At 61.1% G+C, this 21,227-nt stretch overlaps 1 protein-coding gene across 5 annotated transcripts in view; it reads right to left on the bottom strand.

The window, feature by feature from the left end:
• Window positions 1-404: 404 nt before the first annotated feature.
• ADGRL1 (adhesion G protein-coupled receptor L1) overlaps window positions 405-21,227 on the bottom strand; it is a 105,603-nt gene continuing 84,780 nt past the window's right edge. For 2 of the 5 annotated variants that reach the window (XM_073318297.1, XM_073318300.1), the window contains 18 exons: window positions 19,975-20,289; window positions 18,859-18,962; window positions 18,354-18,539; window positions 16,671-16,709; window positions 15,308-15,491; window positions 12,199-12,321; window positions 11,912-12,117; window positions 11,479-11,649; window positions 10,666-10,875; window positions 10,038-10,258; window positions 7,930-7,996; window positions 7,154-7,245; window positions 6,791-6,959; window positions 6,409-6,537; window positions 5,699-5,795; window positions 4,692-4,820; window positions 4,054-4,071; window positions 405-2,818 (listed from right to left, as the gene is read on the bottom strand). In XM_073318297.1, the coding sequence (XP_073174398.1) occupies window positions 2,040-2,818; window positions 4,054-4,071; window positions 4,692-4,820; window positions 5,699-5,795; window positions 6,409-6,537; window positions 6,791-6,959; window positions 7,154-7,245; window positions 7,930-7,996; window positions 10,038-10,258; window positions 10,666-10,875; window positions 11,479-11,649; window positions 11,912-12,117; window positions 12,199-12,321; window positions 15,308-15,491; window positions 16,671-16,709; window positions 18,354-18,539; window positions 18,859-18,962; window positions 19,975-20,289 (3,239 nt within the window). In that variant the 3' untranslated portion in view covers window positions 405-2,039. Of the gene's footprint in view, window positions 2,819-4,022; window positions 4,072-4,691; window positions 4,821-5,698; window positions 5,796-6,408; window positions 6,538-6,790; window positions 6,960-7,153; window positions 7,246-7,929; window positions 7,997-10,037; window positions 10,259-10,665; window positions 10,876-11,478; window positions 11,650-11,911; window positions 12,118-12,198; window positions 12,322-15,307; window positions 15,492-16,670; window positions 16,710-18,353; window positions 18,540-18,858; window positions 18,963-19,974; window positions 20,290-21,227 lie in introns of those variants that run through there. The other 3 variants (XM_073318301.1, XM_073318299.1, XR_012155691.1) reach the window with 3 other exon arrangements.

Raw genomic sequence — 21,227 nt, 5'->3', positions numbered from 1 at the left:
TGCCAAAAACAGTTCTTTTTTTCTTTTTGTTTTGATTGTAAAAATCTGCTCTTCGTTTTTGCGATCCCTTCCCCTGTCTTCGTCAAAAGGGGAGGGGGGGTCTCCTTGTTCCCGTCGCCTGCCCCACCCAACAGTCAATGGGGCTGGAGCAGAGCTCAGTATATATCTATATATCTATAGATCTATAGATATATATTTTAATTCCAGGACACAAACTGGTCCCAGGGACTGTGGTTGCTTGGTTGTATTTTTTTTTTTTTTTTAAATCCCTGTTTCATTTTTCAAGGGATTCCTCACTTCCCCTTTTTGTTGTTTGTTTGAAATTTCATATTTACAGCATTTCAATCTGTATCCCTGCCCGCCTCCCCTGAATTAACCCTCCACCCCACCCTAAGCCCCCCCCCCCCGGCGAAATGACGTCTTCATGTGATATTGGCTCCCATGGTCTCTCTCGGGAAGAGGGTGAGAGAATTCAGAGTTGTGCTTGAAAAGGGAGAATTTTTTGTTGTTTTGTCCTTTGAAAGAAAGAAAGAAAAAAGTGCCATTTGGGTTTCTGTTGTTCTTTTGCTCAAAGATGATCCAACTGATTTGGGGAGAGGGAAATGGTTCAATTGTCAAATTGCCCCCCCAAAAAATTCTCCCCACCCTCATCTTGACCCAACCGGGTTCAGACAGCAGCTCCCACGAGGCACCTGACTCCTGCATGTCTTCAAAGGAGGAAATAAAAGCAGAGGTGGAAAACATAGAAGGGGCGAGAGCTGCATGATTTTCCGAGCTTCCCGTTGAGCCATAGGAAAATGGCGGGCACATCTTGACAGAAGCGGGGCAGCGGTGGGCGAGAGTGGGGAATGTGGATTGACCAATTACACCGACGGCCCAGGAAGAACCCCTCGGCTCATGGTTTCCTCTGCCAGCTCCCAGAGCAGGGTGGTGATGTCTGTTTGATTTGTAAAGGGATGGCGGGGGCGAGGCGTGCGCCACACAGCAAAGGAAAACAAAACTCCAACTCAAAGATGGCCACCTCAGTGCCATCTCCTCCTCCACAGGAAATAACCTTGTGCATCAGCCCTTCCTGGTGCCCAGGATGCTTTTGAAAGAAAAAAAATGCACCCCTCCGGCAGACTTTGCTGATGGTTTGGCATAAAAAAGAACTGAACTAAAAATCCTGTCAATGAGTGACTTTAAGAGTCCCTGCCCCACCATGCCTCAGTTTCCCCCAGCTGACAAATACTGGAAGGTCAGCACCGGATTCAACATAATTTCTATCAGGACCCCAAAACAACCCCCACCTCTCTCTCTTGATATAGCTCTCTCTTTATAGTTCTCTATATATCTATACAATTTATGGGTTTTGGCAAAGTTCGTATAGAAGAAAGTGGAGGCCACAGGAGGATGCTCCATCTGCTCTCTCCTGACCAATCGGATCCCTGTTTGACATTGCCAAGGTGCATACATGGAGGAGCAGGGATGGCCTATATGTGGGTGCCGGTGTGTGTGTGGGGGGTTGTTCTGGGGCTCTGATACAGGCCGAGCCGGCCCTTCCCCCATGGTTCTGATCTGTTTCTTAACGCCTTAAAAAGGAAATTGGTTTCCCTGCTCCACTTCTTTTTGATCTTCCGTCCCCACAAAACGAACGTAAAGAAACGGAAGAGGGACGACCTTAAAAAATGAAAAAGTGAGATCCTGTCGTCTGGCCCGGGGCCTTTTTCATTCCTTCCTTCCCGCCCCTCCTCCTTCCTTTCCTTCAAAAACAAAAGCAGCAACCCCCCAATTTCCATCCTCCCATCTCCACCAGGTGGGCAGGAGGAAGCTGGACAATACGGCCCCCCCTTCCCAGAGGAGATCAACGCATACCTCTCCTCCTTCCCCTGGCCTGTGTCCTTCTGCAGTGCCCCTCCCACCCCCCTCTCAGCATCCCAGGACAAAAATTAAAAACTCCAGGCCACGGCCCGGGGGGAGGGGCTCCTTTTGGCAAAGGTGGGATGAGGTGGGGGGGAGAGTCGGCGGCTCGGGACGGCTCCTCAGTCCGCTCCTGGCTTTCAGAGACTGGTGACCAGCTGCATTTGACCGTCTCCCTCCGGCACTGGGCCCTCTAAGCCGGCTTGAACCAAGTAGCCGTCAGTGCTCGGTCTCCGGACCTGGTAGTAGGCTTGGAGCTGGCTGCGGGGCACCAAGGCGGGCCGGTTGGTGTAGTAGATTTCGTTGATGGCTTGGGTGTGGGGGAGGATTTCCCCCACCGCCTCGGGGCTGCTGTCCGGGTAAGGGGAGTCTCTCAGGTTGGTCATACTGGTGTACAAGGAGTCCCTGTTGGGGGAGGGGACCTGGCCGTCTCCGCCCTCGGTCAGGTCGGCCGTGCAGCTCTCCGACTCCTCCAGGTCGCTCTGGTAGAGGATCGACTGAGCCCGCTGCAGCAGCAGCGGCTCCTCCAGGGCCTTGTACATGAGTTCGATCTCCAGGTTCTCCTCGTGGCTCAGGGCCGGGCCCTCAGGCGCCGCCGCCTCCTCCTCTCCGGGCCCGCCGCCGCTGGGGAGGGTGGGCGGGCCGGAGGGGTTGCTGGGCTCGGCCGGGCCGGCCCCCCCCGGAGGGGGCGCCCCCTTGGCCGGGCCGCCAGCGCCCCCACGCAGGTTGTTGTGCACCAGCTCCGAGATGATCATCTTCTCGAAGGCAGCGGCGTCGCTGAGGTTGCGCCGGCAGTCGGCCATCTTGGCGCCCTCGGCCGGGAAGTCAGCACTGCGGAGGGAGTAGCTGTTGTTGAAGTTGCCGTTGAGGGGCAGGGTGTCCATGCCGCAGGCGTCCCGGCTGTTGTTCAGGGGGTGCTCTGCCGGGGGTGGGGCAGGGAAGAGAGAGAGGGGGAGTTAGTGGGGGGGCGGGAGGGAGTGCTCCCGGGAATTTCTGGAAAAGGGCAGGGGGTAGGTGTGAGCAGGGAGCTCGGCAGGGGCTTGGTGGCAGGGTCAGAGGTCGCACCCCCACCCCCCATCACCGCCATGGGGGTGTGATTGGCCCAGAGCTCCCATGTGGTGTCTGATCCAAGACTCCTCAGCCCCCGCTGCCAGGTCAGACCCAGCCTCGGGGGTGGAAATGGGCCACGGCTGGTTCCCCCCACACCCCCCCATCTTCAGCCAGAGCCAGGTGCTGCTTTGGGCTGGGCTTTCTGATGGGAGCTGAGAACCCAGCCCCCCAGATCTGGGGGTGGGACACAAGCTGGCCAGACATAGCAGAAGCCCCACTCCCCTGCTGGGTGGGGGGCTGAGTCCCCAACCCGGTCCCATGCACCTCCCCCAACACACATACCTGCCACCCCCCCCGAGCTGCATCCAAGCCTGTGAGGGTCTGAGATAGTGGGCCCCTTTCCCCCTGCCTCCAGCTCCAAAATATTGGGACCCCTAGTGTTGAGATCTGGGGGACCCATCTCCAAAGCTGGGGAACCCGCCCCCCTGCTCACAGAGAGCATTCGGCTGCTCAGGTGCATCATGGGGGCTGCCTCGCGCTGAAACACCAAATATTGCCTGCTGGTCACATACGGGACTGTACAGACCAACATGCCCCAGCAGGAGGGTGATATGAGACTATAGGGACCATGAGTCTGATCTGGTTCAACAGGTGGGCAGTACAGGCCTATAGGGACCAGGGGTCCAATATGGCTCAGCAGGAGGGCGATACGGGACTATAGGGACCACAGGTACAATCAAGCCCAACAGGAAGGCGAGATGGATGCATTCCCATAGGCCACTGAGACACGGTCCCAGGGACAGTTCAGCGTCTATCTCCCTCTCTTGTCCAAGGCAGTGAATGCAAGAGCTGAACCCCATTATAGAACAGCCCACAGCGCCCCCTACTGGGAGAGGCTGGGACTGGAGTAGCTGGGAGCTCCTCCCACAGCCAGCGTTCCCGCCCTGCTCCCCACAGCGCCCCCTGCTGGAGAGGCCAGGCTCCATGCTAGCTCCGGGCTGCCTGCACTGTCGTGTCCTGGCTGTGCCCCACCCCCAGCCTGCCAGTCAAACTAGCAATGAAGGAAACATTACTGGGAAATGGAACTGGAAAGGAGGGACGTACTGGACTCTCGGAAGCTCCCTGCAGGTGGGGCCAGCGAGTGGAGAGGGGGAGACAAGAGAGAGAAGGTTATAGGGCAGGCAGGGGGCAGCACCCCCAAAGCAAACACTGACCTTCCCGTGGACCCCTCTGTGCTTCCCTACGGCGCCTCCTGCTGGGAGACGCTGGGGCTGGAGTAGGCAGGACCCCCCACACACAGCCGGTGCTCCTGTCTCGCTCCCCACAGTGCTCCCTTTTGGGAGACGCCGGGGCTGGAGTAGCCAGGACCCCCCCGCCCCCCGCAAGCTGGTGCTCCTGTCTCGCTCCCCACAGCGCCCCCTGCTGGGAGATGCCGGGGCTGGAGTAGCCAGGACCCCCTCCCCCCGCCCCCCACAAGCTGGTGCTCCTGTCTCGCTCCCCACAGCGCCCCCTGCTGAGAAAGGCGCAAGATTCAAGAACTCCCTTCTTGGGAGAAGATTTAAGGGGACCACACCACATCCCCTGCAGGGCTCCCCCAAAATACTGGGCACCCCTCAGGAAGGAAAGTGGGATCCCAGGGAGTGGGTCCCCTCCAGGGGTATCCCCAGAGAGGGGGATTTTGGGGGGCAGCGGGGTGTGTCCTCACACCTGGGGGTGGATGCAGGGGGCCGGGGGGGTCTTACCTGGGGAGTTGAAGACGGGGGGTGAGGAGGGGTTGAAGCCCACGGACTCGGCAATGAGGGTGTTGTAGGGGCTGGTGCCGCCCCGGGTCTGCAGCACCGGGTTGGTCAGCAAGTGGTTCCCCATGGTCCCTGCAGCGGCAGGAGAGGCAGGCGTGTCAGCTCCCCTGCGGGGCACCCTGCGTCCCCCCCAAGCCCAAGGGGTAACGGGGAATGTATCCCCCCGCAGGCACACAGCCAACTCCCGCACACCGGGCTGAGCAGGGCTGGCTGGGGCGGTGCAGGGATCTGACGCCACCAAGGGGGAGAGTCCAGGGGTTGCAGAGAGCAGGGTGGGGGTCCTTGGGGGGGTTTACCTGGGGTGCTGGGTGGGGGGGGTCTCACCTCGGTTCCGGATGGGGATACTGGCTGGGGGTGCTGGGCAGGGGGTGCTGGGTGGGTGGGAGTCTCACCTTGGTTCAGGGTGGGGGTGCTGCGTGGGGGGGGTCTCACCTTGGTTCAGGGTGGGGGTGCTGCGTGGGGGGGTCTCACCTCGGTTCAGGGTGGGGGTGCTGGGTGGGAGGGGTCTCACCTCAGTTCAGGGTGGAGATACTCGATGGGGGTGTTGGGCAGGGGGTGCTGGGTGGGTGGGAGTCTCACCTCGGTTCAGGGTGGGGGTGCTGCATGGGGGTGCTGGGCAGGGGTGCTGGGTGGGGGCGTCTCACCTCGGTTCAGGGTGGGGGTGCTGGGTGGGAGGGGTCTCACCTCGGTTCAGGGTGGAGATACTCGATGGGGGTGTTGGGCAGGGGGTGCCGGGTGGGTGGGAGTCTCACCTCGGTTCAGGGTGGGGGTGCTGCATGGGGGTGCTGGGCAGGGGGTGCTGGGTGGGGGCGTCTCACCTCGGTTCAGGGTGGGGGTGCTGCATGGGGGTGCTGGGCAGGGGGTGCTGGGTGGGGGCGTCTCACCTCGGTTCAGGGTGGGGGTGCTGCATGGGGGTGCTGGGCAGGGGGTGCTGGGTGGGGGCGTCTCACCTCGGTTCAGGGTGGGGGTGCTGTTGATGTCCCCCGCCATGAAGCTCGACTCCGTCTGTTTCCGGACGGTGTCATTCCACATTCTCCGGATCCGACTCTGTGAGAGAAATGGGGGGGGAAGGTTGGGGGGGTAGGTGTTTGTCATGGGGGGGAGCTCAGACACTGACACCCCTGGCTGCCTGTCCCAACCCCAGAGACCCCAGCCCTGCCTGAGACAGCGTGTAGCACCTCCCCCGGCCCTGCTCCCACTCCTAGAGGGGACTCTGTCCCCCGCCCCCCATCCCATCCCAGCTCTAGGCAGGGTTCTGTCCGTCTGTCCCCAGCCCTAGGAGAGGGCTCTGTATGTCTGTCCCCATTCCCCCCCCCCGCCCCCGACTCCGATCCCATCCCCAGCCCAGGGAGGGCTCCGTCCCCGTGGCCCCCGCGCAGGGAAGGCTCTATCCCCTCCTCAGCCCAGGGAGGGCTCCGTCCCCCGTCCCCCCAGCCCAGGCAGGGCTCTGTGCCCCCCCAGCCCAGGCAGGGCTCTGTGCCCCCCCAGCCCAGGGAGGGCTCCGTCCCCCGTCCCCCCAGCCCAGGCAGGGCTCTGTGCCCCCCCAGCCCAGGCAGGGCTCTGTGCCCCCCCAGCCCAGGGAGGGCTCTGTCCCCCGTCCCCCCAGCCCAGGCAGGGCTCTGTGCCCCCCCAGCCCAGGCAGGGCTCCGCCCCCCGGTACCTGCGTGCCCGTGTAGTAGCGGTTGTTGCTCCGAATGGCTGAAGTCTTGAGGGAGCCAAGTGTGGCCCCTGGGGGGCTGCGCAGGCAGCAGGACGCGTGACGCAGGCATTTACTGAACTCCCTGTGCACCTGTGGGGGGGGTGGGGGGGCAACCAGGGTTAGTGCACAGGGCTGGGAGACCCCCTGCTAGCTCAGCCTCGGGCTCCCCCCTGCTCTGCTGGTCCCCCTCACTCCCGACCCGCAGCCCCTGCTATCCCAGCCCTGGGCTCCCCCCGAGCTCTGCCGGTGCCCCTCACTCCCGACCCGCAGCCCCTGCTACCCCAGCCCTGGGCTCCCCCCTGCTCTGCCGGTGCCCCTCTCCTGGGCGAGGGCACTGCCTGACCTTCTTCTGCAGGGCACAGTGGAAGACGAAGATGAACATGCCCTGGAAGGCGTTGAAGGTGGTGAAGAGATAGGCCATAACAATGGACTCCTTGTTGATGAAGAGGAGGCCAAAGGCCCAGGTGAGTCCCAAGAGGAAGAGGAGAGCGATGGCGCCCAGCGCCCAGGACCTGCAGGGGAGAGGCAGAGGGTTGCCCATGGCATCCTCCACACACTTCGCCCAGTGCTGAGATGCAGCCCCCTCGGGGGTCACCCGTGCCCTGTCCAGCTGGGGCTGTGGCCAGTGCAGTGTGTCCCCAGCTCCCCTGGGGGCGGGGGTGTCAGTGGGGGGACCCCAGCACCTGCTGACCCGGGCCTCACTCACTTGATGTTGTCCAGGCGGCTGGTGTCGGGCTTGAGCACGGCCGTGCTGCGGCTCATCTTGTGCAGCGTGATCATGAGGAAGAGCAGGTTGACCTGGGGGCGGGGGAGCCGTGAGACCCCAGCTCTGCAGCAGACCCGCCCCCTGCCCCCCGGCCCTCTACCCCTGCTGGCTGCGAGGCCTCATCTCCCCCTACCACTCATGCAATCCCTCCCCCACTGCCCCACATTGGGAGGGTCTGTGTCTCTGCCCCTCCCCCCATGACCCCTCTGCCCCCTCTGGGAGGGGTTGTGTCTCTGCCCCACTCTGAGAAGGGCTATAGGAGGGTTTCTTTTGCTGTTTGTCTGAGCCCCATTTCTGTGAGCCAGGATACGGCTCAAATGGCCACTTATTCCCCTCTGGGGGTTAGTGGGTTCCAGGGGGGCTTTACCCAGGGACAGATCAGAGCCAGGGCAAATTGACTAAGAGCTCTGGGCTGGGCTGTTGGGGTTAGACTTAGGAGAGAGCGCCCCCTGCTGTGTGAGGGGCCAGTGTCCAGAGCAAGTGGGAGTGGCTGGGACTTCAGCGTTCTAGTCCTGGCTGTGGGAGGGGAGTGGGGTCTAGTGGTTACAGCAGGTGGGGCTGGGAGCCAGGACTCCCGGGTTCTATCCCTGCCTTGGCAGTGGGGATAATGATGCTGATCCCTTCCTGGGGGGGTTGCCTGAGGCTGGGGGGACAGCCTGTCACACTGTGGGTGCTGGGCCACCTCTGCACTCCCCCCACAGCATCTCCGGACTCACCATGATGATGAAGGAGACGGGGCCGATGAAGCTCCAGATGAAATAATTGTCCACTCGGAGCCAGCAGCTGTGGGACGTGAGGGAGGGAGTGTTAGCTACAGACAAGCTGACTTGATGGCCCCCATGGGGGAGAACACCCAAATCTCCCTCACCCCTTCTGGGGCCGCCCGAGGAGGCTGGGCACTGCAGAGAAGCCCCCCCAACAGCTGTGGGGCACAAGGACCACTCTGGATTTCCCCCATATGCTTCAGCACTCATGCCACATCAATGCCAGTGCCCTGACCCTGGCCAGAGCATACGGGTTTGTACTTTTTTGGTATTTTCCTGAAGGACGGTGAAGACTCATTGGATGGAAACACTTAACACATGTTGATTTGCATCTAAATGTATCTGTTACACTCCATTGGGCTTGCTAAGCAGGGCGATTCACTTGATCTAGCAGAATTTATTTAAGCAAGTCTATAGCTTCATAGACTTCTTCATAGCTTCTTTAGACTCTTGCTCTTTACATTTTTGTATGATGTTAGAAAATGGTGAATGATGCATTTCTTATTCACCAGAGTCATTTTTTACTTGGGATTTGTGTCAAGCTGCCTTGGGCTGGAAACTGGAATTCAATTAAAAAGGAACAATTTTAAAAATGCTTAAAACTCCCTTAAACATGCTGGGGAAAAAGCAAATTTCTCAAACCCTGGTTTGCATTTAAACCAAACCAATTTATTAAATGAAGGGAGTATTATCCGGAGTTAATGAATCAAAGTGATTGTTGCTGGTCACCCTGAACGTCGAGATTTTAGAACTAGTAGATCTCATCCTCTCACACTTGGTTTTATTCACAGATTGGAAAAGCAAAACAAGTTGTCCTGCGTTTTCAGCTCCCAGTTGGGTTTTCAACTTTGAACGAACTGAGCTGAACTCATTGGATAAAATGCAAGGAAGGACACAAACGAGGCTACTGCTGTCACGAGTTGGTTTAGTTCTTCAGCAAACTCCAGCTCCAGGTGCTGAGCCAGTGGCTTCCACCCATTCAGGGGGTTTGACTGTCTTTAAAGTTTGGCAGCAAATGTTTACTGCTGCCTATTATTGTGAGGCCTTAACATCAGTTTGTCGATTTCAAATTCAGTTTTGAATAGCTTTGTTTTTATAGAGAAAGAGGGAATTAATTTCAAAAATGAGATTTTAAATTTTTTTAATATCAATTTTTATCCAACCTGCTGCTGGAACTCACACCGATTGGCGTCATAGCCCTGCCCATCTGGGCATTCATGCCCCACCCACCAGCACTCATGCCTTCTTTGTGCCATAGCCCCACCCTCCACCACTCACGCCCCATTCCTGCCTTAGTCCGACCCCCACCCCATCACTCATGTCTCATCAGTGCCTTAGCCCCGCCCCCAGCAGTCATGCCCCATCAGGGCCTTAGCCCCACCCCTGGCACTCACACCCCATCAGTGCCTCAGCCCCACCCCCAGCGCTCCGGCCCCATCAGGGCCTTAGCCCCACCCCCAGCACTCATGCCCCATCAGTGCCTTAGCCCCGCCCCTGACATTCACACCCCATCAGGGCCTTAGCCCCACTCCTGGCACTCACGCCCCATCAGTGCCTTAGCCCCGCCCCCGGCACTCACACCCCATCAGGGCCTTAGCCCCACCCCCGGCACTCACACCCCATCAGGGCCTTAGCCCCGCCCCCAGCGCTCCGGCCCCATCAGGGCCTTAGCCCCGCCCCCGGCACTCACGCCCCATCAGGGCCTTAGCCCCGCCCCCGGCACTCACGCCCCATCAGGGCCTTAGCCCCGCCCCCGGCGCTCTGGCCCCATCAGGGCCTTAGCCCCGCCCCCGGCACTCACACCCCATCAGGGCCTTAGCCCCACCCCCGGCACTCACGCCCCATCAGGGCCTTAGCCCCGCCCCCGGCGCTCCGGCCCCATCAGGGCCTTAGCCCCGCCCCCGGCACTCACGCCCCATCAGGGCCTTAGCCCCGCCCCCGGCACTCACGCCCCATCAGGGCCTTAGCCCCGCCCCCGGCACTCACGCCCCATCAGGGCCTTAGCCCCGCCCTCGGCACTCACGCCCCATCAGGGCCTTAGCCCCGCCCTCGGCACTCACGCCTTGTCGGTGCCGTAGCTGCGGTAGTCGATGGCGGCGGCGATGCCCACCACGAGGGCCGGGAAGCAGTAGCCGCCCAAGTAATAGTACTTCTTGCGGGAGTACTCGCTCTCGAAGACCTCCACCAGCATGAGGTAGAGGTGCACGCCCTCCAGGCACATCCAGGAGAAGGCTGCCAGGAAAAAGTAATGCAGCAGCCCCGCGAAGATGGGGCAGGCGATCTGGGGAGGGGGAAGAGGGACAAGGGGGTTAGCGATACACCCTCGCCCAGTGCAGAGATGCAGCCACTTCTGGGGTGCGGGCAGGTGGGGGCTGTTTATACAGGGATCCCCCTCTCTGTGCTGAGATGCAGCCACCTCTGGGGTGGGACGCGGGGGCTGTGTATACAGAGATCCCTCACCCGGCGCTGAGATGCAGCTGCCTCTGGGGTGGAACGCGGGGCCTGTTTAAGAGCCTTACAGCAACACAATAATGAAAGATGGGACCCCAGAATGAAACTGCAGGGAGCTTTTAGGAGAGGTGGAATAAATGCCCGGCCGGCCATTCCTGCAGCACAGTGCCTCCCAGCGCCACGCTGGGGCCCTGGGGTCAGCTGTGACGGCCAGGGCAGGATGAGTCTGGGCCCCACCTCATACTGCGTCTTGTCGATGCCGATGAGGAAGAGGAGCTCGGCGAGGAAGAGGCTGATGCAGAGGTTCTTGTGGATGGTGTTGCGGTCGGTCTGCAGCCCGCGCAGGAAGCAGAAGGTGGAGATGCAGATGGCCAGGCACACCAGCGAGATGACGATGCCCACCCAGGTGATCACCGACAGCAGCAGCTCGTTGATGCGGCCCTGGTACTGGGGCGGGAGGAGAAGGGGGATTAGGATGGGTGCCCCCGGGGCTGCTGTGCTGCGGGGAAGCCCCTGCCCAGAGCCGGAGCTCACCCCTGCACCCTGGGGTGCTCCCCTCCAGGCACCCCTCCTCCTTCTCACCAGGGATCCTCCCCATTCCTGGCTCCCCCGCATCCCCCCTGGGGATTCTCCCCCCTCCTCCTAACCTGGACAATTCAAAGATGCATCCTCCCCACCTCTGCCATTGCCTCCTGCACCCTCCTTCCTCTTTGCCCCTTTGGCGACTCCCTCCCCCCCACGCCCCAGCAGGTGCCATCAGCGGGGATTGGAGCTGGGACGTTCGGCAACTTGCAAAGGAGCAGTAGGCCGTTATCCTCCGACCAGCCACTAGAAGGGGACAGCGCACGCAGACCAGTCACTGGGAGGGACAGTGCACACCGACCAGCCGCTGGTGGGGAGGGACACAACACGCACAGACCAGCCACTGGGGGGGCAGGGGGGACACAGCACGCACAGAACAGCAACGGGGGGGGGGGACACACAGCGAGCCGAGGGCTGCGCGAGGAGGTGCCCCCGATGCCTGCCCTGCCCCTGAGCCGAGGCCCTTACGATCTCGCGGTGCGCCATGAGCACGGCGAAGTTGGTGAGGTGGCTGCAGGCGCAGGTCGTGTGCGTCTTGTTGGTCTCCACCAGGCGGCAGCCCTGCGTCGACCAGTAGCCCATCATGGAGCGCTCCGAGTAGTTCCAGAAGGAGCAGTTGGCGTTGAAGTGGTTCTTCGCCTGTGAGGAGAAGCCGGGGGGACGCGTCAGTGACAGTGGGGGTGACGGGAGCTCGAGCATCACAGGGGACCCAGGGACAGGGGTGGGTGGGCATAGAAGGATGGAGGGATACACTGGAATTCGTGCGTCCAGATTCTCATTGAGAGCACCCCAGCAGCGCAGCGCCCCCTGGTGCCAGGCTGGGGTGTGTATGGGGACAAGGCACAGCCAGGATACTGGGGGCAGCAGCCCAGCACCCCCTGGTGGCCGGGGCATGTCTCACCTCCAGGTGGGAGAGGGTGAAGATGACGGGGTCCATGAGGAAGACGCGGCTGGACTCCTTGTTGATGGAGGCGGCGATGACCTGCGAGTTGACGACCAGGGCAGGGCTGGGGGCGCCCGCCTCCCCGCTCAGCTTGACCGTGGCGTTCTCGGTGGAGAGGAAGAAGCCCAGGTTGTTGTAGAGGATGAAGACCACCTTGACCACCCCTGGGGAGGAGAGGGCGGCGGTTAGGGCGCTCCCTGGGGTTCCCCCCCGGGCCCAGGGCGGGGGCTGGCCCCCCTACTCACCATTGCGGCTGTTCTGCTTGATGGTTTTGGCCGAGAGCTGGATGGAGTTCTCGCTGGCGTACTCCTGCGGGAAGACCAGCTCCTGCACCTGCCCCTCCGTGTTCAGCACCGTCACCTCCAGCACTGCGGGGGGAGAGCCGTGAGGGGGGGCGCGTGCTGCCTCAGCCACGCAGCCCAGCCGTCCCGCACACGCATCGCACGCACACGCATCCCTCCTGCATCCGCATCCGTCCTGCATCCGCATCCGTCCTGCACACGCAGCTGTCCCGCACACGCATCCGTCCTGCACACGCAGCTGTCCCGCACACGCATCGCACGCACACGCATCCCTCCTGCATCCGCATCCGTCCTGCACACGCAGCTGTCCCGCACACACATCCGTCCTGCACACGCATCCGTCCCGCACACGCATCACACGCACACGCATCCCTCCTGCATCTGCATCCGTCCTGCACACGCATCTGTCCTGCACACGCATTGCACGCACATGCATCCGACCTGCATCTGCATCCGTCCTGCACACGCAGCTGTCCCGCACACGCATCCGTCCTGCACACGCAGCTGTCCCGCACACGCATCGCACGCACACGCATCCCTCCTGCATCCGCATCCGTCCTGCTCACGCAGCTGTCCTGCACACGCATCCGTCCTGCACACGCATCCGTCCCGCACACGCATCACACGCACACGCATCCCTCCTGCATCTGCATCCGTCCTGCACACGCATCTGTCCTGCACACGCATTGCACGCACATGCATCTGTCCTGCATCCGCATCCGTCCTGCACACGCATTTGTCCCGCACACGCATCGCACGCACATGCATCCGTCCTGCATCCGCATCCATCCTGCACACGTATCGCACGCACACGCATCTGTCCTGCACACGCATCGCACGCACACGCATCGCACACACACGCATCCGTCCTGCATCCGCATCCGTCCCGCACATGCATCGCACGCACACGCATCCGTCCTGCATCCGCATCCATCCTGCATACGCATCGCACGCACACGCATCCGTCCTGCACACGCATCTGTCCTGCACACGCATCGCACGCACACTCATCCGTCCTGCATCCGCATCCGTCCTGCACACGCATCTGTCCTGCACACGCATCGCACGCACACGCATCCGTCCTGCACATGCATCTGTCCCGCACACGCATCGCACGCACACGCATCCGTCCTGCACACGCATCTGTCCCGCACACGCATCGCACGCACACACATCCGTCCTGCACACACATCGCACGCACACGCATCCGTCCTGCATCCGCATCCGTCCCGCACACGCATCGCACGCACACGCATCCGCCCTGCACATGCATCGCACGCACACGCATCCATCCTGCACACGCATCGCACGCACACGCATCCGTCCTGCATCCGCATCCGTCCCACACATGCATCGCACGCACACGCATCCGTCCTGCATCCGCATCCGTCCCGCACATGCATCGCACGCACAGGCATCCGTCCTGCACACGCATCCATCCTGCATCCGCATCCATCCTGCACACACATCGCACACACACGCATCCGTCCTGCACACGCATCTGTCCTGCACACGCATCGCACGCACACGCATCCGTCCTGCATCCACATCCGTCCTGCACACGCATCGCATGCACACGCATCCGTCCTGCACACGCATCTGTCCTGCACACGCATCGCACGCACACACATCCGTCCTGCATCCGCATCCGTCCTGCACACGCATCGCACGCACACGCATCCGTCCTGTGCACGCATCTGTCCTGCACACTCATCGCACGCACACGCATCCGTCCTGCATCTGCATCCGTCCTGCACACGCATCGCACGCACACGCATCCATCCTGCATCCGCATCCGTCCCACACACGCATCGCACGCACACGCATCCGTCCTGCACACACATCTGTCCTGCACACGCATCCGTCCTGCACACGCATCTGTCCTGCACACGCATCGCACGCACACGCATCCGTCCTGCATCCGCATCTGCCCCACACACACATCCGTCCTGCTCATGCATCTGCCCCACACACGCATCCGTCCCGCACACATCTCGCACACGCATCCGTCCCACACACACGTTGCACGGACACACACCTATCCTGTATCCGCCCCGCACACGCATCTGTCCCACACACGCATCCATCCTGCCCATGCATCGCACACACATCCATCCCGCACATGTATCCATCCTGCATCCGCCCTGCACATGCATCCATCCTGTCCGTGCATTGCACACGCATCCATCCTGCACAAGCATCCATCTCACACATGCATGCGTCCTGCACCCGCATCCGTCCTGCCTCCCCCCTGCACACACATCCGTCCTACCCGCACACTCATCGCACGCACATGCATTCATCCTGCCCGTGCATTGCACACGCATCTGTCCTGCACACACATCACATGCACACTCATCCATCCTGCCCATTCATCTGTCCTGAACACACATCGCACATGCATCCATCCTGTACACGCATCCATTCTGAACATGCATCACATGCACACACGTCCGTCCCACACGTGCATCCATCCTGCCCACACATCGAACATGCATCCATCCTGCACATGCAGCCGTCCTGCATGCATTGCACACATCTGTTCTGCACACACATTGCACATGCATCTATCCTGCACTTGCATCACACACACATCTGTCCTGCACATGGGTGGAGTTTGCTCTGAGAAACACCAGCTGCCCCAGCCATCCACCAGACCCACCTTGCCATGCTGTGAATAGGGGTCACCCACTGATCCAATCCCTGGAGGACCCAGGAATCCGGGCAAGAGGCCAAGCCCAAGGTCATCTTCCCTACCTGCCTATTGGTAGTGGGGATATTGGGATCTCTGCCACTGCGGGCCAGGATAGGCCTTGCGGACCACCTTCCACCTCCCTAACCCTAGAGGACCCAGGCATCCAGGTAAGAGGCCTGACCCAGAATCAGCTTTCCCTTCTGCCTCTTGAGGACCAGGACGCTGGGGATACAAGGGTATTATTGGGGTCTCTGCCTTTTTGGGCTGGGATGAGCGTTCCTGCCCCCCACATCACTACCCCCACTGATCCCTGGAGGACCCAGGTGTCCGGGTGGCGTCGTCGTGGGGGCCACTCACCCACATTCTGCCGGGTGGTGACGAAGCGCGCGGGCTCCTTGACGTTGTCGGCCAGCAGGAAGGCGCCCTCCTCCAGGATGTCCAGCAGCATGGTGGCCGTGTGCACCTGCTCCGTGGCGTTCATGTCCTTCCACGACTCCAGCGCCTCGGGCCGCAGCAGATTGTCCACGGTCTCCACCACAGCCTGGGGGGCAGGCGGGTGTGACACGGCTCAGCCCCGTGCTGGGCCCCACACCCGAGAGGGGAGCCAGGGCTGGGAGCCAACGGGGATTCTCAGACAGACTCCGGGGTTTCCTCGGGCGGGGCAAATTCCCCTCTACAGCCACAGCCCCCTCTCTCGCCCCCCCAGACTGCCTGCCCCGATGCCCCAGGGCACCAGAGCTACCCCTACCCCACCCGGAGCAACTGCTCTGCCTCCTCCCCATGCCTGCTTGGCTCAGGGCTAGGGGGTGAGTGGGTGTCTCTCCATGTCTCCCCTGGCCAATAGCTAGCCCTGGAACGGGGGATCCACCTCTGCCAAGCTGGGGTTGGCAGACTGACGATCTTGCTCAGTCTCTAGAGTTTAGATGGAAAATTTGTTTTTATTTCTCAGGTAACAAATTTGGATCTCAATGCCGGCTACTATCGTTGATCTCTATGTCTGCTACTTCTAATCACTTACAGTCGGTCTCCCTGTAGTTAACAAATCTGGTTTATATTTGACCTAAAACAGTGTGGTTTTGGTTAAAGTGCTGGGGAAATCTCAGCTCAGGTTAACAAGGGCTGTTGCAGATCCATTAGCCTTTTGTTGGAGTGGTGAACTAATTAATGAGCTTGCACTGTCCAAGGGTGTCTTGAGCAATGTAAGATGGTATATTTCTGGGGTGCAAGGCCAGGGGCTGGGGTTACTGGCTGGTGCCTCTCTCTGTACAATTCAAGAGTGGCTCAGGGAGCATTCACACAATCTTGCTGGGTGTGGGGCTCCACGTGCTGATGGCTGAGTGATCAAAGTGCCTGGAGGGGTTTGCTGCTTGTCACTGGCATAGCTTTGTATGAGACAGCTCAGGCTGGACAGTTAGGGGGGCACAGTGGTCCCACAGTTCCAGGTTGTACCCCAGGATCCCATCACAATTCCCCTCTCCCTCTGTGGTGTAAATATAAACTAACTCCATTGGGGCTGACTCCCCACTCAGTCCCCGGTGTAAATCTGGAGTAACCCTCCTGAAATCAGTTATGTAGCTGGCAACCTAGTGTAAGAGCAGGGCACTCTCAGGGCCAAGAACCCCGTAACTAGCTGCCCATCTGTGGCGGTTTCTTGGGGGCCAGCTGCAGGGCTGATTAGGGTTGGATTAGGGTTGATTAGGGTTGGAGCCCCGCCACTCACCTTGATGTAGTCTTTACAGGTCCGCTCTCGCTTGTGCATCTGAAGGCGCCAGACACCCGGAACACAGAGCAGGGAGGAAAGCAGGGAACAGACAAGAAGGCAAGGTCAGGGCCAGATCCCAGCACCGAGGGCCTGGGCTTTGATTCTCCAGGATACGTTCCCACCTTGGGGCCTTGGAGCCAAATCTGCATAAGATCCCTGCTAGCCCCAGTGTCAGTCACAGGTACCGGTCGATAACCATTGGGTAACTAGCTGACAACGAGCCAATACCCATGGGGTAACTAGCCAATAATGATTGTGTAACTAGCCAATAACTAGCCAATAACCATTGGGTAACTAGCTGATAACCACTGAGTAACTAGCCAATAACTAGCCAATAACCATTAGGTAACTAACTGATAACCATTGGATAACTAGCTGATAATTAGAAGCAATGACCATTGGATAACTAGCTGATGATCACTGAGTAACTAGCCAATAACTAGCCGATAACCACTGGCTAACTAGCTGATAATTAGCCAACCATTGTTCAATAACTAGCCAATAACCACTGGGTAATGAGCTGATAATTAGCTGAGTGCAATGGTGCCTATCGCCAGTTCCTGCTGGGACCCCTTGAGTGCGTGGGGGGCCCAGGCTTTCAAAAGCCAGCCGGCTGCCAGTGGCTTGTGAGAAGAACGACCCCTGAAGAGGGCATCATACTGTGACCCAGCGGGCTGGACCCCCAGCGACGGTGGGACAGCAGACGGTGCCCCAGCGGGATAAGGTCCTGAAGGAACGTCACCACGTCGTGGCGTCGGATGAAGAGTTGTCATCTCGTGATGTGATGCAGTGTCACAAAACCCGTCGTCATATTGTGACATAACGTAGGAGGCTCCAGTAGGACGCCTCATGTCCTGATGGCATGTGATGACATCACAGGTGGGCACCCTCCCGTCACGGCACCATGTGATGACATCACAGGTGGGCACCCTCCTGTCACGGCACCATGTGATGACATCACAAATAGGCACCCTCCCATCATGGCATCATGAGATGACATCGCAGGTGGGCACCCTCCCATTACGGTACCACGTGATGACATCACAGGTGGGCACCCTCCCATTACGGCACCATGTGATGACATCACAGGTGGGCACCCTCCCGTCACGGCACCATGTGATTGCCTCACAAATAGATGCCTTCCTGTCACAGGGCATGTCATGACATCACAAGTGGGCACCAGCCCATCACAGCAGCATGTGATGACATCACAAAGACCTCCTCACGTCGTCGTACATCATGATGTCACCATTAAGAAATCATGATGATATCATCATACAGAAACGGCTCCGCATGGGGACACCGCAAGGGTTGGCACGGAGGAATAGACCGGGATGCAGATGCCCTGAAGGGACCTTTCTCTGTGTGATGGGATGTGAGAGATGCCCTGGCACATGGGGCCGGGGGCGTGGTTCCATAGGGCTCCCCCGTAGGGGGTTACCCACCCAGGCGCTCCCAGAGCACCCACAGCCTGGGTGCCCCAGAGCTAAGCTGCATGGACACCTCCCTACAGCCTGTTGCCTGGCTAGCTTTATCCTCATTTACAGGTGGGGAAACTGAGGCACAGAATGGCGGCAGTGACTCGCCCAAGGTCCCCGTGGGTGATAGAACCCAGGAGCCCTGACTCCCAGCCGCCCACACCTTGTTGTAGTTCTTGCCAGCCGACTCCCTCTCAATGGGGCGCAGCGCTTGCAGCTGGGCGTCCAGGATGTCCAGCAGCTGCTCCATCAGCTTGACAGAGGAGCTGACGTCGCCAGCGTAGATGGGTCCCCGTGTGTGCCGCGCCAGTTCGCTGGCGATGTTGGCCGCATTCTCTCCACTCTTGATCTGCCGGGACAAGGGGGAAGAGACCCTGCTTAGCCCCGGGGAGCCGGGTGCCAGGCCCAGTTCTCCCCACACAGGGTAGAAGTGCCCCTCGCCCCGCCCCACAGGGTACAAGCGACCTGCCAGATCCCGCCCCATAGGGTACGAACCATGCTCTCCCCCCAGGCCCTCTGTAGGGTACAAGCCATGCCCCGCGTCCCACTCTGTAGGGTATGAGTGATGCCCCCCAGCTCCCACATAGGGTGCGAGCGATGCCCCCCCAAAGCAGAGAGGAGAGTATGGGGGGCACAGGGAGGGTGGAGGAAAGGGGGAGCAGTGGTACCTTCTGTGCCACCTGGTTGACCCAGGGGCTGGTGCAGTTGCTGAGGTCGGGGCCACGCGGGTTCCAGATCCCCAGGGCTGGCAGGCACTGGAAGGAGGCGATGCCTGCGGGCAGAGAGGGAGGCGGGAGGCACCAGAGAAGGGGAGAAGGGAGATGGCCGGGGCCCCCTGTCAGCCTAGCCCAGCCCCTGATTCCCCAGTGTAGGCAGTGCCCATCCATGCCCCCAAGGGGTACGTGCGCTTTGGGGGTGGGGGCTCTGCTCTGGGGGGTGCAGTGCCTGAAGAGGCAGCAGTCCCCCACTTTGCGTGGCCACGTCGCCCTCTAGGGGTCAGGCTGGCAGAGGGTATAAAGGCCCTGCTATAGCTATGAGTGGAGGGAGCACTCCCATGGCAGCTCGAAGAAACAGGGGTGTGTCTCCCCACCAGCCCCTGTGTCGGGGCCGCAGCCCTCGGCTGACCATGGCCCCCTCGAAGCAGATAAGCACCTCAGACTGGCTCCCCAGTGCAGGGAAACCCCTGCTCCAGCACAGAGGGGCAGGGCCAGCGAGATGTGGGGACGGGGCAGATGGGTGGTGGCCACGGGCTCTGGCTGTGAAGCGCTGACCCCCCCAACCCAGCGCATCGGCGCCATGCAGTCACCACACAGCCCCATGCTGCCCAGCTCAGCGAGACAGGGACTGGGATGGGGAGAGAACCCAGGAGTCCTGGCACCCAGACCCCGCTGTAACCACTACAGCCCACTCCCCTCCCAGAGATAGGGAGAGAACCCAGGAGTCCTGGCACCCGACCCTGCTGTAACCACTGCAGCCCACTCCCCTCCCAGAGATAGGGAGAGAACCCAGGAGTCCTGGCACCCGACCCTGCTGTAACCACTGCAGCCCACTCCCCTCCCAGAGATAGGGAGAGAACCCAGGAGTCCTGGCACCCGACCCTGCTGTAACCACTGCAGCCCACTCCCCTCCCAGAGATAGGGAGAGAACCCAGGAGTCCTGGCACCTAGCCCCCTGCTCTACCCATTAGACCCCACTCTCCTCGTCTTCCCTGCTGGCTGGCAGACTCTGAGGGGGGCCATGCCCCCTGCCACTCCATCCCGCTGCCCCCCCCAGCCGCCCGTTACCTCTGGTGCCCTTGGGGCAGGGCCGCTCCACCAGCATGCCCTGCTGCGTGGCCGGCCACTGGACCCGTCTGACCTCCTTGGGCTCACAGAAGAGCTCGGGGGAGACATGCTGGTTGGAGGAGGGGGGCTTGCGGGTGCTGGGGGCGGCGGCTGTGACGGGGTGCAGCTCCGTGCCCTTCTGGTTGATGGCGCCGATGGGGTGGGTGGTGAGGGGGGCCCTGCGCACCGTGGTGGTGGCGGCGGGCGAGGCCGTGGTGGTGACCGTGGTGGGCCGCACCGTGGTGGTGGTGCTGAGTGGCGTGGAGGTGACGGGGCCTGGGGGCGGGAGGAGGGAGGTTAGAGACCCAGACACCCCACCTATGGCCCTGGGACCCCCGAGTCCTCCTTCCTCCCTATGGCCCTGGGACACCCCCCCCCCGAGTCCTGCTCTCTCCCTCCTGCCCTAGGAACCCACCAAGTCTCCCCCCATGGCCCTGGGACTTCCAAGTCCCCCTTCCTTCCTATGGCCCTGGGACCCCCGAGACCCCTATCCTTCCTATGGCCCTCGGACCCCCCCGAGTCCTCCCTACAGCCCTGGGAACCAGCAGAGTCCCCCTCCCTCCCTACAGCCCTGGGACCCCCCCTGAGTCCCGCTCCCTCCCTACAGCCCAGGACACGCCAATCCCCCACCCACCTATGGCCCTGGGACCCCGCTGAGTCCCCCTCCTCCCTCCCTCCTGCCCTAGGAACCCACCAAGTCTGCCCCCATGGCTCTGGGAACCTCCTGAGTCCCCTACTCCCTCATGGCCCTGGGAACCCCCCACCAGTTCCCCACCCCCGCTATGGTCCTGGGAACCCTCTACCCAAAGCCCCCCATCCCCACGCACAGCCGTGGGAACCCCCAACCTGAACATCCCCTGGCTCCATGGACCCTCTGCACATGCCTGGTTTCCCTCCCCCAGACACGATCATGCACAACCCTGAACTCCTCCCTCCCCTCCCACACACCCCTATTTCCCCCCCTTGCACACCTTTTAGTCCCCACACACTCCCTGGTAATCCCTCCCGCCCACCACCTGCACCCCTTCCACCTGCCCCCCTGGGCTCCACCCCCTTTTGACCCTTCCAACAGCCCCCCCCACACACACACCTGAGACCCTCTCCCCCACCCAGGCCCCCTGACACCACACACCCAAGTCCCTGAGACACCCCCGTATGAGCCCCTGTGGGCCCCTCCCCATGAGAGATCCACCCCCCAGTGATGATCCACCACA

The sequence above is a fragment of the Lepidochelys kempii genome, chromosome 20 (genome assembly GCF_965140265.1).
Source record: "Lepidochelys kempii isolate rLepKem1 chromosome 20, rLepKem1.hap2, whole genome shotgun sequence".
NCBI lineage: Eukaryota > Metazoa > Chordata > Testudines > Cheloniidae > Lepidochelys > Lepidochelys kempii.
This window is presented reverse-complemented; position numbering and strand designations above follow the sequence as displayed.